The 21183-nt window shown below is 41.3% G+C and overlaps 2 protein-coding genes across 2 annotated transcripts in view; both read left to right on the top strand.

The window, feature by feature from the left end:
• Positions 1-17701, top strand: part of APOBEC1 (apolipoprotein B mRNA editing enzyme catalytic subunit 1) — a gene marked incomplete at both ends in the record, with an annotated part of 28161 nt that extends 10460 nt beyond the window's left edge. The window contains 4 exons of the mRNA XM_079714989.1: positions 12352-12379; positions 15881-16278; positions 16997-17115; positions 17555-17701. Coding sequence (XP_079571115.1) covers positions 12352-12379; positions 15881-16278; positions 16997-17115; positions 17555-17701 — 692 coding nt within the window. The remainder of the gene's footprint in view (positions 1-12351; positions 12380-15880; positions 16279-16996; positions 17116-17554) is intronic.
• On the top strand, positions 13847-14707 carry LOC307060285 (signal recognition particle 19 kDa protein). The gene has a single exon (XM_079714750.1). The coding sequence runs from the start codon at positions 13862-13864 to the stop codon at positions 14294-14296; it is 435 nt and encodes a 144-aa protein (XP_079570876.1). The 5' UTR covers positions 13847-13861; the 3' UTR covers positions 14297-14707.
• Positions 17702-21183: the final 3482 nt, after the last annotated feature.

Genomic DNA, 21183 nt, shown 5'->3' with positions numbered 1-21183 from the left:
AGAGGGAGTGTTGGGTAGGGCTGAAAGTTCCAAACTTCTAATCATGTGCTTTATTCCCCTGGCATCCAGCCCACATTAGATTACCTAGTGACTTTCCCAAAGCCCCCTTATCAACGTAATAAAGAATAGCTTTATAGCTCTCACCTCTTGGATCATTCCAAGGGTTTTAGAATCTCTGTGCCAGGAACAGGGAGAAAGACCACACAAATATTTCTTATTATAAATCAAAATATTACAATATCTACCCCCTTAGAACTTGGGTTCCTTACAGCAAAACAATCATACAAATCCAAAACTATGGGCAGGGACTTCCCTGGTTGCGCAGTGGTTAAGAATCCACCTGCCAATGCAGGGACACGGATTTGATCCCTGGTCCAGGAAGATCCCACATGCCACAGAGCAACTAAGCCCATGCGCCACAACTACTGAGCCTGTGCTCTAGAGCTCGTGAGCCACAACTACTGAGCCACGTGCCACAACTACTGAAGCCCGCACGCCTAAAGCCCGTGCTCCGCAGCAAGAGAAGCCACTGCAACGAGAAGCTCGCGTACTGCAATGAAGAGTAGCCCCCACTTGCCGCATCTAGAGAAAAGCCCGCGCGCAGCAACGAAGACCCAACGCAGCCAAAAATTAATTAATTAATAATAATAAAAAAACTACGGGCACATTATCAAAGTTCCATTTGGCCATTAATAATTAGTCCAGTCCATTATCATATCATATGAAAATGTCTCTCAGGGGGAGTCCACTTAGGTTTGCAGGCCTCCACTGGAGATCTTGTCAGGATCCCCAAAGCGGGAGTGATCTCAGGAAACTTGCAGCTTCACTCTTTCAGATATCTGGCATAATTGAGCTAAGGGACACTATATCTCTTGCTCTAAGCCTTTTCTGAGGTGTTTATTAATATTGCATTTTCCTTATTATATAACCCAGGTATTCATTCCTTTACCCTCAGCAACCATTTCTCCTCTTCAGATAGTAAATTTTATGTTATGTACTTTTTTGCCTCAATTAAAAATTTTAAAAAATAAATACAATCAATTGACTGTAGATGTATGGGTTTATTTCTGTGTAGAGGTCTTGCATATGCTTCAAAGTATAAAAAGAGAAGGGAATTCCCTGACTATCCAGTGGTTAGGACTCGGTGCTTTCACTGCCATGGCCCGGGTTCAATCCTTGGTCAGGGAACTAAGATCCCACAAGCCACACGGCACAGCCAAAAAAAAAAAAAAAAAGAATAGCTGAATGCTTTCTCCTGTTAAAAAAGGAAACTATAAGCCCCAAATGTAGTCACGTATGCTAAGCCCATATCATCAGACCAAGATTTGAGAGCTATCTAAGCTAAATGCAGTTTCAACCTTGCCCAGGAATGTAAACTTAACAGGTCAGTCTGGAATTTCCTTGTCAGACCAGTGAAGTAATCTGCCTAATAGATACTTTTGTCCCCCAAAGGAAGGTAACCTTGCCAGAAATAACCCTTTTTGTTTGTTTATGATTTCTTTGTCTTTGTCTTTCCTTTTCTGTAGCTCTTTGGAGCTCCTTTCTATTGACTGGCTAGACGGGTTGCTGTCCAATTTTGAATCTTTTAATAAAGCCAATTAGATCTTCAAAATGATCAGGAACAAGTCAAGGATATTCACTCTTACCTTCTCTCTCATTTTGGCCATGCAGGGCACGGCTTGTGGGATCCTAGTTCCCCAACCAGGGATCGAACCTGAGCCCCCTGCAGTGGAAACGCAGAGTCCTAACCACTGGGCCACCAGGGAAGTCCCTTACCTTCTCTATTGAACATTTTATTGGTGTCCTTAGCCATTCTGAGAAGGCAAAAAGAAGAAATAAAAAGACACACATGTTGGAAAAGAAGTAAGATTGTCTTTATTTACAGACAACATAATCCTTGGAAAAGCCTAAGAAATCTACAAAAAAAAATTAGAAATAAGTGAAGTTAGCAAGTTCACAGGTTAGTTATGTAGGGGAGCAAAATTTGCCACCCTAAAATGTCTCTGGCATGTAGATTATTTCAAGCTGAAAACAATCAAGGCCCAAAAGACTCAAGGAGAAACTTTGACCCTCCCCCTTAGCTGCCTAAAGAATTTAGATAAAGGGCCAGTTCCCAGAATAGACCTGTCACCAGAGATCTCTGCAAAGAGTATGGGCTGAGTGTGGTGAGGAAACTCAGCAGGGCCTGGAGATCAGAGTCCACTCTGGGTCCCATTGTCTCTGGGCAGCCCAGCAAATATTTGTTTACCATTGGCTTTTACATTTCCATGTGAATTGCCTTCCTCCCCTTTGAGGTCCCAAACCACTACCCCCAACATCTTCTTTTGTCTTTAGCTGAAGATGGTATTTAAGGTCAGGGCTTCAGCCATTTTGACGGGTTACTCAGTTTTCCTGGGTCTCTCCCATGTATACATGTTATCAAACTTTGTTTGATTTTCTCCTGTTATCTGTCTCATGTCAATGTAATTCTTAGAACAGCCAGAAGAACCTAAAAAAAGTAAAGGAAAATTTCTTCCCAAAAGTTACACGGTCAATATACAAATCAATTATATTTCTATATACTATCAATGAAGGGATAGGAAAAAAAACAAAAACAAAAAAACAAAGCACCAATAACACTTACAATCAAATTAAAACCATGAAATATTAAGGGATAAATTTAATAAACTATACAATACACACACTGAATATCACAAAACACTGCTAAGTGAAATCAGTCCTTAAGTAACTGAAAGAATATAGCATGTTTGAGATTTAGAACACACAATGTTTTAATGTTTCAATTCTATTCAAGTTGATCTATAAATTCAACACAATACCAATCAAAACCGCAGCAGGCATGTTTGTAGACAATGACAATCTAGAACTTATATAGCCAAAGCAATCTGGGGAAATCAGAATGTATACTACCTGATTTTGCAGGGCAGGAAGAGAGATGTAGACGTAGAGAACAGATGAGTGGACACCCGGGGGAGTGGGGGGTGGGGATTGGGATGAACTGGGTTATTGGGATTGACATATGTGCACTGCCATGTGTAAAACAGATAGCTAGTGGGAACCTGCTGTGTAGCGCAGGGAGCTCAGCTCGGTGCTCCATGGTGACCTACCTAGGTGGGTGGGATGGGGGGTGTGTGGGAGGGAGGTCCAAGAGGGAGGGGATATATGTATACACATAGCTGATTCACTACATTGTACAGCAGAAAGTAACACAACATTGTAAAGCAACTATACCCCAACAATAATAATATTTTATTTAACCCAACATAAAAAGACATTATTAATCTATAATAATTATAATTGTGATATAAGCATAATTATAGACATATAGATCAATGGAATGAAAGAGAGATATCAAAAATGAATTTACACATATGTGATCAACTGATTTCAATAAAGGTGCCAAGGCAATTCAATGGGACAAGTACAGTGTTTTCAACAAATGGTGCTACCAAAACCAGTTATCCATATGGGGAAAATGATATAGATATCTGTTACGGGCTGAATGTTTGGTACCCCTTGATTCTTATGTTGAAGCCCTTAACAGCCAGTGTGGCTATATTTGGAAATGGGAGCCTCTGAGAAAGTAATTAAACTTAAATGAGCTCATGAAGGTGGAGCCCTGATCTGATAGGATTAGTGTCCTCATCAGAAGAGAGATCCCCGCCCCTGCAGGGTGCACACACACGGTAAGGTCAGGTGAGTGCACAGCAAAAAGGCAGTGTTTACAAGTCAGGAAGTTCTCACAGAAACCCAAATTGGTTGGAACTTTGATCTTAAACTTCTAGCCTCCAGAACTTCTAGCCTCCAGAAGTTAATATAACTTCTCTGGTGGCTCAGTGGTTAAGAATCCACCTGCCAACACAGGGGACAAGGGTTCGATCCCTGGTCCAGGAAGATCCCACATGCCACGGAACAACTAAGCCCGTGCGCCACAACTACTGAGCCTGCACTCTAGAGCCCGCAAGCCACAACTACTGAGCCCGTGTGCCACAACTACTGAAGGCTCCACAGCTAGAGCCCATGCTCCGCAACAAGAGAAGCCACCACAATGAGAAGCCCGCGCACAGCAACGAAGAGTAACCCCCGCTCGTTGCAACTAGAGAAAGCCCGTGCGCAGCAATGAAGACCCAATGCAGCCAAAATAAATTAAAAAATAAATGTTCCTTTAAAAAAAAATGGATTTCAGACCTAATGTAAAAGCTAAAAACAAAACTATGAGTACTAGAAGAAAATATAGGAGAATATCTTCGTGTCCTTTGAGTAGGTAATGATTTTGTAGACAAGATCTAAGAAGCACTAACCATAAAAAGAAAACGGATAAATTGAACTTCATAAAAATTGAGAATATCTGTTCCTCAAAAGACACCATTAAGGAAATGAAAAGTCAAGCCAGAAGCTTAGCAAAATATATATAAAGATATGACAAAGGAATGGTATCCACAATATATAAAGAATTCTTACAACTCAGTAAGGAGACAAAAATAAAATTAAAAAATGGACAAAATACTCAAACAGGCTTCAGAAAAGAAGATGTATAAATAACTAACAAGCACATGAAAAGATGCTCAACATCATTAATCATCAGGAAAATACAAATTAAAATCCACATACCCACAGAAATTACTGCAACTAGAAAGACTGACATTACCAAGTGTTGGTAAGGATATCAAGCAACTGCAACACTCATTTCCTCCTGGTCGGAATGTAAACTGTTATAACTGTCCAGCATTTTCTTAAAAGTTAAATACACACTTACCTATTTGATCTAGCAATTCTACTCCCAGGTTCTTCGACCAAGAGAAGAAAAAAGAAACTCCTACACAAAGAGTTGTACACAAACGTTCGTATCATCTTTATTCACAATAGCCTAAAATTGGAAAATAACCCTACGTCCACCAAAGGATAAATGAATAAACAAATTGTAGCATACCCATATGTTGGAATTCCACTCAGCAACAGAAAGAAATGAACCACTGATACACCTAATCATGTTGATTAATTTCACAGGATAGCTGCGCAAAAAAAGTGTCATGAAAAGTTTATCAGTCAATCTAAGAAAGAATTGCAAAATTTTATTTGAGGCAAATTCGAGGATTTTAACCCAGAAGAGCATCTCAGAAAGCTCTGAGAACTTCCACCCGTTAGAAGTCAAGACACAGTCTGGGATTTCCCTGGCAGTCCAGTGGTTAACACTCTGTGCTTCCACTGTGGGGGGGGCATGGGTTTGGGGGGCATGGGTTCTATCCCAGGTCGGGGAATTAAGATCTCACTGGCTACTCGACACTAGAAAAAAAAAAAAAAAGAAGTCAAAATACAGTTTATGTAACCTTTTTGAGACAGAAGACTGTACATTAAATGAGGTATTGACAGTTTACCCAATCCAGATTTAAGCACCATTGTCGTGGGTCTTGTGATCCTTTAACATCAAGAAGGAATGTTTACTTTTAAGGAGATGTCTTGTTGCTAGGAGAATGTTGCTGTTTATGGTTGAGCAGGTATTCCTGCTGATGGGGGAGGTTTGGTCAATGCATAATGTAGATACACAATGCACAGTGGGGCAAGAGGGAAGGCCAAAGGGCAGAGAAGAAATTTTATGTTTAAATTTTTCTTGTCTCGTCATAAATATGAATTTTATTTCACAAAAGCAAACATAAAAGCTTACACATTATATGATTCCATTTGTATGATATTATAGAACAGTCTAAACTAATCTTTAGTGACAGAAATATTAGTGGTTGCCTATAGGACTGGGAGTTGGAGGAATCAGACACAGGGGAAACAGACACAGGGGAATTTTCTGGGTGATGAGAAGCTTAAATATCTTGACTGTGGAGTGGATACAAAGGCATATGTATGCATTTAAAACAATGCATAACAGGAACAGGACACTGATCTAAACTGAATAGCTACATTTTATAGTTGATTATCTTCGACCTCTCTTACACATGATGAACGCATGACAGTCTATCACATGTGTTCTGAATTTCCTAAAATAATACAGAAGATGGATCAAGCATTCAGTAGGAGTTCTAGTAGAAACTAACTCAAATTATATACCTCCTTACCTGTTACGTATGTGCCTCTCCCGAGTCTGTCTTGCTGTATTAGTTTCCTATTGCTACTGTAACAAATGACCACAAACTCCGTGGTGTAAAACAATGTAACTTATCTATCTCACAGCTCTGGAAATCAGAAGCACAAAATAGCGTGTCACTGGGCTAAAATCAAGGTGTCAAAAGGGCACCATTCTTCTAGGAGACTCTAGGGAAGTATCATTTCCTTGCCTTGTCCAGCTTTTAGAGGCTGTCTGCCGGAGTCCAGCTCCAGCGAGTCCAGGGATACCCGAGGGATGGATAGCGTCGGCGAAGGAAATAATTCTATTACACTTCTTAAAGTATCAGCATTGCATGTTTCTTTCTCTCATGTCTTTATTCTTGATTCTTCTTCTTTTTTCTTCCTCTTTATTCTTGATTCTTCCTCTATTGTTTACAATCACAGGTTTATATATTGTAGTTGATTACATTACCAGGTACGTGGCCAAACAATCTTAGCACAATCAGACCTCAAAATATTCTATAAAGATTTTTTAAAACAAATATCCCCTAGTTTCTAGATGTCCTATTAAAATATTTCCCCAAGTTCCCATTAATCACAGGTTGTTTCTTAGTAACCAAGTCAAGCAGTTATATGATTATTTCAATTGTAAAAGTTGGAGCTACTTGTTCCTATTTTTCTTCTTGCATGAGCAACCTTTTACAATGGTTCCATGAAAATATTTACAATGTACCTGCATGCTCTTTCTCGTTGTTTTCTTCAACTGAGACAGTGTTTTCTCCCTATCCTGGCAACGAATTCTGCTCTAGTCATTTGTTTTTCTATAATTAATCTTCCTTTATAATAGAACCATAAATTTCCTATGTCGTCATCAGGAACTCCGGCCCATGGCCATAACTCCATACTAGAGGGTGTTTTTCGTAAAAACATCCCCTTAGTTCCAGGCTCTTAATTCTTTACCCATTTCCACAGGGCTTTAGTGGGTACTTCCCATTCTGTGGTAGTTTCAGGAGGGGGAGTCCTAGAGGAATTTTTCTTTCACGTGGAGCAACATCCCCCCAAAATTGCCCCTGTACGTAAATTTATTATCATAAAACATAACAGTGGAGCTGTAGTCCACCTTCCTGGCACGGCGCTGCCTTGCAGTTTCGCCTTCCGTTGCTCATGACTGTCATGGTGCAATGGCTCCAGGATGGCTTCCGACAGCTGTCCTCATTCCTCGACTCACGGCCCTCTTCAGCCAATAACCACATCACACATCTCTTTTTTTTTTTTCTCCCCACCCCTGACACATCTTTTTCACATGTCCTTTTCAGACTCTGACTCTGCCTTCCTTTTATAAGGGTCTTTGAGACTAGATTGAGACCAGCCAGATGATCCAGGATAATTTTCTCACCTCAAGATTCTTAACTTAATCACATCCATCACATCTGCACAGTCCATTATGCTATTGTAAGGTAACATATTTATAGGTTCCAGGGATTAGAAGGTGGACACCTTTGGGGGGGCCATTATTCTACCCACCACACATGCCTCACTGAAACACTTGGCTTCTGAAGGACCTTTTTTTTTTTTTTTTTTAATACATTTGTCTATCTATTTATTTTTGGCTGCATTGGGTCTTCGTTGCTGCATGCAGCCTTTCTCTATTTGCAGAGCGCAGAGGCTACTCTTCGTTGTGGTGTGCGGGCTTCTCATTGCGGTGGCTTCTCTTGTTGCAGAGCACAGGCTCTAGGCACACGGGCTTCAGTAGCTGTGGCGCAACAGTTGTGGCGCACAGGCTTAATTGCTCCGCGGCATGTGGGATCTTCCTGGACCAGGGCTTGAACCCGTGTCCCCTGCATTGGTAGGCAGATCTTAACCACTGCGCCACCAGGGAAGCCCCTGAAGGACCTTTACTTATGATGAGGCATTTCTGCCCCTTCTTCAAAAGTATCACCTGCCACTGCAAACAACTGCTTCATCTTGTCCAGGCTCCAGCTTCATTTCATGATTAAGGAAAGTCTTATAGTTAGGGATCAGGTGTAGGGTTCGTTGAATTTGAGACTCAAAGTTCAGGGGCTTGGGCTTCCCTGGTGGCACAGTGGTTGAGAGTCCGCCTGCCGATGCAGGGGACACGGGTTTGTGCCTCGGTCCGGGAAGATCCCACATGCTGCGGAGCGGCCGGGCCCGTGAGCCATGGCCGCTGAGCCTGCGCGTCCGGAGCCTGTGCTCCGCAACGGGAGAGGCCACAGCAGTGACAGGCCCGCGTACCGCAAAAAAAAAAAAAAAAAAAAAAAGTTCAGGGGCTCTAGATTTGAGACCCTAGAGGGAGGCATAGGGCTTGAGAGTGACGTCAGTTCTGGGAGTGTGTGTGCTCAAACCCAGAGGAGATTGACTCACGGTTCAGGCAACAGGAGACAGTGGCAACAGGGAGTATAGTATTCATTTTCTCAAGGAAGAAAAAAAGCGGAAGTGGACTGGGCTTTAACTAACCTTGGCTTCAAGAAGCAAGAGAAATCACCTGAAACTTGTACACTAATTACCTGACTCAGAGACCAAAGTCCTTTTGCTTTTGCTTCTGATAGTGCCCCTCCCCTTTCCAACAGAATCTAGGGTGAAGATCAAAATAAGGGAAGTTAGAAATAAATGAATAATAGCTAAAGGGCAAGCCCTCACTGTCTTCACCAGGTAACAATGAAAACATTCAAGTCAGGGAAACAGGCCAGTTCTCTCTTCCCTTTCTTCTTCCTCTCTTTTTTCCAATAAACAATGATGGGTCAGTCTTGCTTTAACTTTCAAGGGAAATGTTCCTACATTCTGAGTTATCACGCAAGCACTTTGAAATTTGGATGTTCTCAATGAATTATGCTACAGAATTAATTATCTGCATCATACGCTTTCTTATCAAGCTGCAGCAACTTCCCTCTTCATCTGCTACCTGTCTGTGCAGTCTAGATACCCAGTATCTGCCTGAGACTCAGGAATGAGTCATCCTCTGCCCAAACAGGTGGCAGCGGTCACACCTGCAGAAACAATGTTCAGGCAGGTTGCTGGCAGCACAATATATAGCTCCAGGGGAAAAAGTCCAGTGACGGTGCAGCATGGCTTCTGACGGAGGTAAAATGGACGGGGGCCTGAAAGCTACATATTCTTGAAAAATGAAGAAACTGTGTGTGTGCTTGCGTGTGTGTGTGTACGTACGTGTATATGTGTCCTGCTTCTGTTTGTATCCTTGGGCATTTTCCAACTTTCCTATTTATTAATATATTAATATTCTTAAACAGGATTTATTATTATTGTTGTTGTTGTTATATTAATACCAACTGTTTACATCCAAAAATGATTTTGATCAGATGGCACTAAAGCAATGCTTGTTTCACCATAATAAAAAATTAAGTAAAAAAAAATACAACTGTTAAATAAAAGTTTAAAATAACAGCAGAAGTGATAGCACAAGGGCAAGTTAATGGATAATTTAAGGTTCCGTTACTTAATGTTAGAAAAATTCGTGGGAGAGGAAAAACACTCAGGTTGTGGAAGGTAATGATTTTCAAATGAGGTGGGTTTTGAACTGGATCCTGAAAGGGCAGAATTTGAATTGGCAAAGAGGAGGAGATTCCAGGTTGATTGACACTGAGAGTTTAAGAGAATTTACAAAGATTGTGTGTGGAATATAAAGAATAAATTGGTTAAGATAGAGAAGAGTTTTTGGAAACAATCTGCAGTGAGATTAAAAAGCAAATTTGTTTGTTTTTAATAAATTTATTTATTTATTTATTTTTGGCTGCATTGGGTCTTCGTTGCAGTGCACAGGCTTCTCATTCTGATGCCTTCTTGACTGAAAGCAGAAAAGACAGGAAGAAAGGCGGCCAGTGAAAAGACTATTGCAAGAGTGTGGGCATCATGTGATAAGACAAAATGCAGGTGTCAGTCTTAGGTTTCAAGAAACAATATTTTTTCTCCATTATATTTTCCCTCTATTAAAATTCTCTTGTGACTGGTATTTTGGGGAAAAAGTGTAAAGACTTTATTTAATTGAAATATCTGGGTAATTTCCCTTGAAGGTGGTATGTTTCATCTCTCAAACCACCCCAAGTCATGTGCCTAGTGTTCTTGCCTGGCACCACATGTGTAGATACTGAGAATGTATCTCAATCTCTCTTTCTGAAGTTCTCACTGCTGGTTCACCTCCTCATAGAAGTATGGCCTCTGTTTCTACAAGGCCCCCGCTGAGTAGACCAGCTGGTTCAAAGGCCCCAATTTGGGGGTTTTTTTGTTTTCATTTTGTTTTGTTTATTTACTTATTTATTTTTGACTGCGTTGGGTCTTCGTTGCTGCACACGGCTTTCTCTAGTTGCTGCGAGCGGGGTCTACTCTTCGTTGTGGTGCACGGGCTTCTCACTGTGGTGGCTTCTCTTGTTGCGGAGCACGGGCTCAAGGGCGCGGGCTTCAGTAGTTGTGGCACACGGGCTTAGTTGCTAGGCGGCATGTGGGATCTTCCTGGACCAGGGCTCAAACCTGTATCCCCTGCCTTGGCAGGTGGATTCTTGACCACTGCGCCAGCAGGGAAGCCCCTATATATCATCTTAATAGAAGAAGTGGAGAGGGAGAGGAACACTAATGGGAAAACAAATGACTTTTAGGAAAGATAGACGGGCCGTTAGGAGAATAGATGGAGACACACTAGTTCGTGACAATGTGTGAGTGGGTGTCTCAACTGGTAAGAGTCAATCTCCCCTGGTTGCCCTAAAGGACGGGATTTATGACAATTGGTTTCCTTTGAGTTCTTTTGGGAGGCTCTGCCTGTAGGAAAATAAGGGATTGTGGGGTGGGGGGGCGTGGAGGGGAGTTTATTTTCAAATGTCTTCAGACCAAAATAATTGTTATGCTTCAGTGACACAATCTGGAGCCCTCACCACACAGACAAATACACACACACACACACACAGCCTTGGCATCTTCTGTTTTGAAGATCTTGTGGTTCAAAAACTGCTCCTCAGAGATAAGTTTGGCTGGGAGACAGGGCAGCCACTTCACCCTCAGAGGGAGCAGTGAATTTTGCGTCTCTCTTTGACCCACCGAGAAGGGGTATCAGGTGGGAACCTTACACTCAGTGTCTCAAACTTCATGGACATCTGAGCTCATTCCAGTTTTTGATATTACAAATAAAGCTGATATGAACATTTGTGTACAGGCTTTTGTGTGAACCTAAGTTTTCCTATCTCTGAGACACGTGCCCAGCAGGGCAATTGCTGGGTTGTAAGGTAGTTGCATTTTTAGAATTCTTTTTTAAGAAGCTGCAAACTGTTTCCCAGAGTGGCTATGCCAATTTATATTCCCACCAGCAATGTATGAGAGATCCAGTCCTTCTGCATGGTATTGTTTATTAATTTATTTATTTATTTTTGCTGTGTTGGGTCTTTGTTTCTGTGTGAGGTCTTTCTCTAGTTGTGGCGAGCGGGGGCCACTCTTCATCGCGGTGCTCAGGCCTCTCACTATCGCGGCCTCTCTTGTTGCGGAGCACAGGCTCCAGATGCGCAGGCTCAGCAGTTGTGGCTCACGGGCCTAGTTGCTCTGTGGCATGTGGGATCCTCCCAGACCAGGGCTCAAACCCGTGTCCCCTGCATTAGCAGGCAGACTCTCAACCACTGCACCACCAGGGAAGCCCCTGCATAGTATTGTTAATAATCCATAGCAGATAGTGGTGAATTTCATTCATTTGTTCAATAAGTATCTATTGCTAACCAACATGTTTCAGGCAGTGTGATAGGGTCTGAAACAAGATATGTATAATCCATATCTCACATAATTTACACATGTTACTATAGGCATGTAATTAGGCAATCATCACATGATCATTGCTATGAGAAAGGAAGTACAGGATCCTATGGGGGCACATAATTTACACCTAAGATCCTCTGAAGGGTGACTTCCCCCTTTCTTTTTAGAGCCTTAAAGAGGATTACCTGGTTTGGTATTGGGCAAATAAATTTCAGCAGAGCCCTTAAAAATCTTGCTTTTCTTGATGCAATGACCTTGTCCAATCCAATTAATCCAGGAGAGATTATTATTATTATTATTTTTGCCCACATGGCTTGAGGGATCTTAGTGCCCCAACCATGGATCCAACCCTCACCCCCTGCAGTGGAAACAAGTGGGGAGTCTTAACCACGGGACCGCCAGGGAAGTCCCAGGAGAAAATCTTTTCACTGCATTTTCTGATATGGTTTGTGGGTTTGAAGAATAGAGCATTTTTTCTTAGTAATTCCATGTGTATATGGGTGTTATCTGACATGATCATCTGTTGGTCAACAGGTCCTTCAGCTGGAGACGCTACCTTGAGGTAAGAATTATACTCTCATAGTGCACATGTAATTCAACCAAGAATCGATGGATATTTAAGAGCTGGAGGACTATAGCTTTCCTTATGGTTCCTTACTTATCCCATGCTCCCATTCTTTCTTTTGCTTTTTCTCTCTCTATTCTCTATGATTATTATTGCTTTCTCTATCTTTGCTCCTATGGCTGTTGGTTTCTGTTGAACAAAATTACCTTCCAGCTTTGTTCTGTTATCGTCTTACTATTGTCCTTCTCTCTTTAAATCACAGGTTTTCATAGGCATTAGTGAAAAGTCCAGTGAACTCATTTGTCACTTTGATTTCATCTTCTTATTCTATACTCTATGCCCATTTTCTAGACCTTTTTTTTTTTTTTTTTTTTTTTGGCCACATCACCTGGCTTGCGGGGATCTAAGTGCCCCCCCCCCCGACCAGAGATTGAACCCAGCTCCCTAGCAGTGGAAGTGCGGAGTCCTAACTACTGGACCACCAGGGAATTTACTACACCTATTTTTTTTTTGTTTTTGAAGCTTCAGGAGAGCAGAGATTGGTTTTATTTTGTTCATGGCTGTATCCCCAGGTTTTAGAACACATAGCAGAGCACATACTAAATTCTCAATAAATGTTTGTAGAAGATGGACATAATAAATGAACATTTTGCACAGTTTTCAAAAAAAAACAAAAACAAGTAAAGGCATCTGGGGAGGCTGGGTCTTGCCTCCCTGGCATCTAGACCTATTTTTATAACAGGGAGACTTTTGTCAGGGAACATATTTTCTCATGATGGGTGGAAGGATTGATTTACATAATAAATGAAGTGATTCTTTAGGAATGAGTGAAAAATATGACGATGTAATAAACTTATGACTCAACCATATTGCAAGGAAGAGTCCTCAGCATAATTCTGAGTCACAGCTTTGACCCACAATGAGGGTGGGTATCTAAAGATGCCCTTGAGAGAAATTTAAATTTATTTCTTATGAGGAAATAGTATACAGAATTGAATGTGGAAGAATCCTGAGGCTAAATTAGTCTCTTATCAGAGTTGGTAATAGAATCGTCTTGGCAATTTGAGGCTTCCACACCTGAAAAAAATCTAGCTAGAGTCCACTGAGGAATAATGAAGATTAATGAGTGGGACAGATCGCCTCTAAGTGTGAGATAGAAAGATTAGAGGGAATTCCCTGGTGGTCCAGTGGTTTGGACTCGGCACTTTCACTGCCGAGGGCATGGGTTCAATCCCTGGTTGGGGAAATAAGATCCTGCAATCCGCACAGCATGGCCAAAAATAAATAAAGTAAAAGAAAAAAATAAAATAAAATAAGATTAGAATATAATGAGAAAAGTTTAAAAGAGGAACAAGGACACACTTATACCTGAATTCAACACCACGAAGCAATGGTATAGAGAGTGGTAACCAAATAACATGAGCTGGGGGAATTCAGGCCCGGTTTTTCTTGCATGTTAGGCCTGGGGGCTCGGTGAAGATGGCTTGCGCCGCTGCGCGGTCCCCGGCCGACCAGGACAGGTTCATTTGTATCTATCCTGCTTACTTAAATAACAAGAAGACCATAGCGGAGGGTCGGCGAATCCCTATAAGTAAGGCTGTTGAAAATCCTACAGCTACAGAGATTCAAGATGTATGCTCAGCAGTTGGACTTAATGTATTTCTTGAGAAAAATAAAATGTACTCTAGAGAATGGAATCGTGATCTTCAGTACAGGGGCAGAGTCCGGGTGCAGCTCAAACAGGAAGATGGCAGCCTCTGTCTTGTACAGTTCCCATCACGTAAGTCAGTAATGTTGTATGCTGCAGAAATGATTCCTAAACTGAAAACAAGGACACAAAAAACAGGAGGTGGTGACCAGAGTCTTCAGCAAGGAGAGGGAAGTAAAAAAGGGAAAGGAAAGAAGAAGAAGTGACCTGGTATGAGAATCAAGGATGTGGTACTACTGTAAGAGACATGAATGGAGGTTTCTCATTTGTATCTGAGAGAAACAGAAGCTTTCTGTTTGCATCATTTAACTGAACTATGAACATTTGTGCCTCCCAGCTTCAGCATCAGAGTTGACAATGAAATAAATTTACATCAGAAGTATGCATCCAGCTCTGAGGCAGTATAAAAGAAATTTTTTCTTTTCGCCTTTTAATGCAGAGCTTTTGTGAAAGAAAGAATCATATTTTTAAATGGACAGTGGACTCTACCATAAGTTACTTGAAATCCTATATCTGTTTGTCCTCTGTGTAAACATGTTTCAGATAAATGAGTTTAATAAGATTTGAAGTACACATTTTGTTCCTCTTTTAAGTTAATGAAATAAATTTCAAACTGACTTCTGTAGCTTTTGCTTACGAACTAGTTAATGCCAGCAGAGGAGATAAAGAGAATAAAACGGGGAGTGGAAGCGTAGTGTGAGCCTAAAACCAGAAGAAAGTGGTTAAATCCTTTTGGAGGTCTATGAACGGGCAGTCTGTAGATCATATTCTTTTTTTTCTTTTTACTTGGAGTATAGTTGCTTTACACTACTGTGTCAGTTTCTGCTGTACAGCAAAGTGAATCAGCCATACATATACATATATCCCCTCATTTTTGGATTCCTTTCCCATTTAGGTCTCCACGGAGCACCGAGTAGAGTTCCCTGTGCTATGCAACAGGATCTCATTAGTTATCTGTTTTACACATAGTAGTGTATATATGTCAATCCCAATCTCCCAGTTCATCCCACCCCCGCTTCCCTCGTGGTATCCCTATGTTTGATCTCTGTGTCTCTCTTTCTGCTTTGCATATAAGATCATCTATACCATTTTTCTAGATTCCACATATATGCATTAATATATATTTGTTTTTCTGACTTCACTCTGTAGATCATATTCTTCTATTCAATTATTGTAATTGAATTGTTTAATCAATTACTAGTTTGTTGGCATGTGGAAAGTCCTGGAGTTTAAGCTTTAGATTTGCTTATTGTGTAGACTTAAGAATATTATTTTCATTGGAGTTCTAAAATTACCTATGCTTTAGCACCTTGACATAAACATTTTTTCAAGAAACTAAAAAAAAAAAAAAAAAAAAAAAAAAAAAAAAAAAAAAACATGAGCTGGGAAAAATCTCTTCACTATGTTTGTGAGAGAAAATTTAATAATCCAAACGGACCTCCCCAGATAACTTTGAGATACAGAATAGAAAAAAAAAAGTTTCCTGAGATGTCATGTTTTAAATATTTATTTATTTAGGCTGTGAAGGGTCTTAGTTGCGGCACGCGGGATCTTTAGTTGGGGCATGCGGGCTCTTAGTTTCGGCATGCATGCGGGATCTAGTTCCCTGACCAGGGATCGAACCCCGGCCCCCTACATTGGGAGCACGGAGTCTTACCTACTGGACCACCAGGGAAGTGCATGAGATGTCATGTTTTAGATCTGCCTGATCCAGAAGGAGAAGATGAAGTTATTTCTAGGGTCCCTCAAACGATGACATAACAACACAGGGGTGCTTTTTTATATTTCAGGAGAAGAATTGAACCCTGGGAATTTGAAGTCTCCTTTGACCCCCGACAACTCTGTAAAGAGACCCGTCTGCTCTATGAAATCAAGTGGGGCAAGAGCCAGCACGTCTGGCGACACTCGGGCAAAAACACCACCAAGCATGTTGAACGCAATTGTATAGAAAAAATTACTTTAGAAAGACATTTTGGCCCGTCCATCAGCTGCTGCATCATCTGGTTCTTGTCCTGGAGTCCCTGCTGGGAATGCTCCAAGGCTATTCGGGAATTTTTGAATCAGCATCCTAGAGTGACCCTGGTTATTTACGTAGCACGGCTTTTCCAGCACATGGATCCGCAAAACCGGCAAGGACTCAGAGACCTGATTCAGAGTGGTGTGACTATCCAGATTATGGGACCCCCAGGTGAAAACAATAAACCAGGAATCTTAAATGTTTATTAGAGACTGTGGTGGTGGTGATATGTTTCTAGGCCAGGAGACTGATTACCCCAGACCGGAAGTCTCAGAAGTAAAAGTCCAAAATAACAGAAAGGACCAGGTCTGAAATTCATAGCAAGGAAAGCATCAAAGATACGACTCCTTTCCCCACTCCTGTCACTATGGCCTCTGTGCCATCTTCAAATGAACTGCTGAGTTCCTTTAAGGGATTCTGGAAGAGTCTAGCCCTTCTCCAGCAGTAAATAGGCCAGAGAGATTTTATATATGGTATTTAAAAAAATACATTTATTTATTTATTTTTGGCTGTGGTGGGTCCTCGTTGCTGTGTGTGGGCTTACTCTAGTTGTGGCAAGCGGGGGCTACTCTTCGTTGCGGTGCGCAGGCTTCTCATTGTGGTGGCTTCTCTTGTTGCGGAGCATGGGCTCTAGGCACGCTGGCTCAGTAGTTGTGGTGAACGGGCTTAGTTGCTGCGCGACATGTGGAATCTTCCCAGAGCAGGGCTTGAACCCGTGTCTCCTGCATTGGCAGGAGGATTCTTAACAATGGCGCCACCAGGGAAGCCCCATAGTATTATTATTTAATAACAATAAGAATAATTATTATAATTATTATTATTTTTAAATTGGGCTCTCTTTAACTTTCTGTTGTATGTGTTGACTGAACCAAGATTTGTGTTTCCTTAGAGTATGATTACTGCTGGAGGAATTTTGTCAACTACCCCCCTGGGAAAGAAGCTCACTGGCCAAGATACCCCCCTCTGTATATGAAGCTGTATATACTGGAACTCCACTGCATAATTCTAGTAAGTTACTATAAGGGGAAAAGATTCTGATGCAAAAAGAAGCATCCATCTTCAAACTTCTCACCTGATTACGATGACACATACTCTTCTCACCATCACTTTGCCATTTATATTGACATTGTTATTTACCTGACATCTTTAAAAATGTGAGAACAAGACAATCTCTGTGGGAAATAAGTGGGAGAAAGGAACGGATAAACTGGTCTAAGATATATGTGGACTCCATAGTAGTTAGATTTCATCATCATCATTACTGTTGTTACAGCACATACTTGTTACACCAAATTGCACATATTCTTCTTTCCCTTATTGGTGTGTATCATCTTATTGAAGGAATGTAGGTGTCCCATTTGTATTCTCTTGCAAGTAGTTCAGTGGTCTTTCAAATGATGTTTTGAAATGTTTGTGAAATATTATCCTAACTTCTTTTTTATTTCAGGGTCTCCCTCCCTGTTTAAATATTTCAAGAGATCAGAATCAGCTGACTTTGTTCAGACTCATTCCTCAAAATTGCCATTACCAAATGATTCCACCCCATATCCTTTTACATACAGGGTTGATACAACTTCCTGTGACTTGGAGATGAATAGAATGATTTCTTGTGTATATACTGTTTCAGGAACAGGAACTGATGGCCCACTAAAAAGTGAGTGCCATTAGAATCGAGAAATTTTAAGTTTGCATTTCTATACACTAACAACATGTTATCTGGAAAAGAAATTTTTAAAAAATCCCATTTATAGTAGCATGAAAAATGATAAAATACTTAGGAATTAATTTAACCGAGGAGGTGAAAGATCTGTACACTGAAATCTACAAGAGAGATCGAAGAAGACACAAATAAATAGAAAGACATCCCATGGTCGTGGATGGAAAAAATAATATTGTTAAAATGTCCCTACTATACAAAGCCATCTATAAATTCAGTGCAGTCCCTATCAAGATTCCAATGGCATTTTTTACAGAAATGAAAGAAAAATCCTAAATTTCATATGGAACAACAGAAGACCCTGAATAGCCAAAGCAATCCTTACGTATCTGAAGGAAATGAAATCATTTTCTCAAAGAAATATCTGCACTTCTGTGTTCATCGTAGCATTACTTACAATAGCCAAGACATGAAAACAATCTAAGTATCCACCAACAGATGAATGGATAAAGAAGATGTGGTATATATACATATATACAAACACAATGGAATATTATATAGCCATAAAAAAGAAGAAAATCCTGCCCTTTGCAACAACATAGAAGAAACTTGAAGGCATTTTGCTATTTGAAATAAGTCAGAGACAGACAAATACTATATGATCTCACTAATATGTGGACTCTTAAAAAAATCTGACCTCATGAAAAGAGACAAGATTAGTGGTTGCCAGGGACAGGAGTGAAAGTGGTCAGAGGGTAGAAACTTTCAGTTTTGTTTTGTTTGTTTTTTGGCTACACCATGTGGCTTGTGGGATCTTAGTTCTCCGACTAAGGATTAAACCCGGCCCTCGGCAGTGGGAGCGCAGAGTCCTAACCACTGGACCGCCAGGGAATTCCCGGACAAACTTTCAGTTTTAAGATGAACAAATTCTGGGGATATAAGGTACAGCATGGTGATTATAGTTTATACTGTATTGTGCAATTGAAATTTTCTAAGAGTAGATCTTAAATGTTCTTACCACACACAAAGAGGTGTAAGTCTGTGCGGTGATGAATGTGTTAACTTACCTTATTGTAGTAATCATTCTGCAATATATACATATATCAAATCATTGCGTTGTACACCTTAACTTAGTTGGGCTTCCCTGGTGGCACAGTGGTTAAGAATCCACCTGCCAATGCAGGGGACACACGTTCAATCCCTGGTCCGGGAAGATTCCACATGCTGCGGAGCAGCTAAGCCCGTGCACCACACCTACTAAGCCTACACTCTAGAGCCTACAAGCCACAACTACTGAGCCCACATGCCACAACTACTGAAGCCCGCACGCCTAGAGCCCATGCTCTGCAACAAGAGAAGCCACGATGATGAGAAGCCCACACATCTCAGCGAAGACCCAACACAGCCCAAAATAAAAACAAATAAATAAATTAATTAATAAAAAAAACTTACACAATGTTATGTCTCAATTATATTCAATAATACTGGGGGGAAAAAGAGACTAAAACAAAAGAATATAGAAATTTTCACAAATAACAGTATCACGGATAGTGTTATCTACTGCTGTATCACAAATTACCCCACTACTTTGCAGGCTTAAAACAACAATAAATATTTACTATGTCACAGTTTCTCTGGGTCAGGAATTCAGGAGTCACTTAGTGTGTTGGTGTCTCAGGATATCTCAGGAGGTTGCTGCCAAGCTGTCAGCCAGGACTGCAGTCATCTCCAGCCTTGACAGAGGCTACAGAATGTGCTTCCCAGGTGGCACACACACGTGGCTGCGAGTGGGCACCCGTGGATGGTGGGAAGTCTCAGTTTTTCATCATGTAGGCCTCTGCACAGAGCTGCTTAAAAGTCCTCATGATTTTTGGCTGGCTTCCTACAGAGCAAGTGGCCTAAGACAGACCAGGGCAGAAATTGCCATGTCTTGGAATCATACCCTATTTCTTCTGCAGTGTTCTTGGGTCACACTGACCAGCTACAATTCAATGTTGGGTGGGGGAACCAACCACACAAGGACTTGAATCCCAGGAGATGAGAATCATCGGAGGCCATCTTTGGGTTTGACCTGTAGGGACATTTGCTGTGACTTCAGGACAAATAATTACACGGAGCCAATTTCTCAGAAGACACTAAAGGGAAACAAAGGACAAAGTAGCATCTAAATACAGAAAAGGGTTATTTCTCGCTCCCGTTGCAAGGCTAACGTCATTTGGGTGGAATGTTTTTGCTCTCTGCGGTTACTCAGGGACCTCATTTTCTACCATCTGGTGACTCCACCATCTCCTATGACCTTGGAGTCCTCTGCTGAATTCTCTACACTCAGCTGGCCCACAGGAGAGAGAGAGAGACAGAGGCGCACAGAGCAGGAAAGCATTAAAGCAGTGTGAAAGGGTTTGTTTTAGAATCAAGGACTGGAAATGGCAAACGTCACTTCTGACCTGATTTCTCTAAGCCAAAATCATACCAGTGACCCCACCCAGCTTTACGGGAGGCTACAAGACACAGTCCAGCCATGTGCCCTAGAAGAAGAGGAAATGGGGTTTGGTGAACACATGACGTGTCTGTACAAGGAGGAAACTAGGAAACAGAAACATTATGGCCAGGGTCAGATAAGCAATACCACGGCAGAAATGAAACTAAAAGGCAGTGTGCTGTGGTTTTTTTTTTCCTTTCCTTGGCATTCAGGATATGCTGGTAACCAAAACATGATCGCTTTTCATAATGGGCTAAGGCTGGTCAGTCATTTGCCTGGCTTGTCTTCCTGGGTTGGCATGGGGATAAGGCAGTCTTCTCTGGGGGGCATAAGTAGGGGCTGGCACCTTATTAGATGTCTGTTTGAAGACTGTCTATGCATATGTAAAAACTGCTGTGATGGGAATTCCCTGGTGGTCCAGTGGTTAGGGCCCCATGGACTCTGTGCTTTTTTCTGCTGGGGGCCTTGCTGCAAGTCCAAAAAAAAAAGAAATAAAAACAACTTTTGTGAAAGATACCATTTACTCATTCTTATAAAAAATGGATATTAGGGAAAAAACCCTTCAAAGACAGGATGCAGTTTCTCACATGTATTTTCTTTTATTATACAGTAAGAATAGTGCAAACCATTACTTTTTTTTTTTTTTTTTTGCCATGTGGCATGTGAAGTCTTTGTTCCCCGACCGGGGTCGTTCCCTGACCCGCGCCCCCTGCATTGGAAGTGCGGAGTCTTAACCACTGGACCACCAGGGAAGTCCCACAAACCATTAATTTTTTTTTTTACATCTTTATTGGAGTATAATTGCTTTACAATGGTGTGTTAGTCTCTGCTTTATAACAAAGTGAATCAGCTATACATATACATATATCCCCATATCTCCTCCCTCTTGCGTCTCCCTCCCACCCTCCCTATCCCACCCCTCTAGGTGGTCACAGAGCAC

This window comes from Hyperoodon ampullatus, assembly GCF_949752795.1.
Source record: "Hyperoodon ampullatus genome assembly, chromosome: 11".
Taxonomy (NCBI): Eukaryota; Metazoa; Chordata; class Mammalia; order Artiodactyla; family Ziphiidae; genus Hyperoodon; species Hyperoodon ampullatus.
This window is presented reverse-complemented; position numbering and strand designations above follow the sequence as displayed.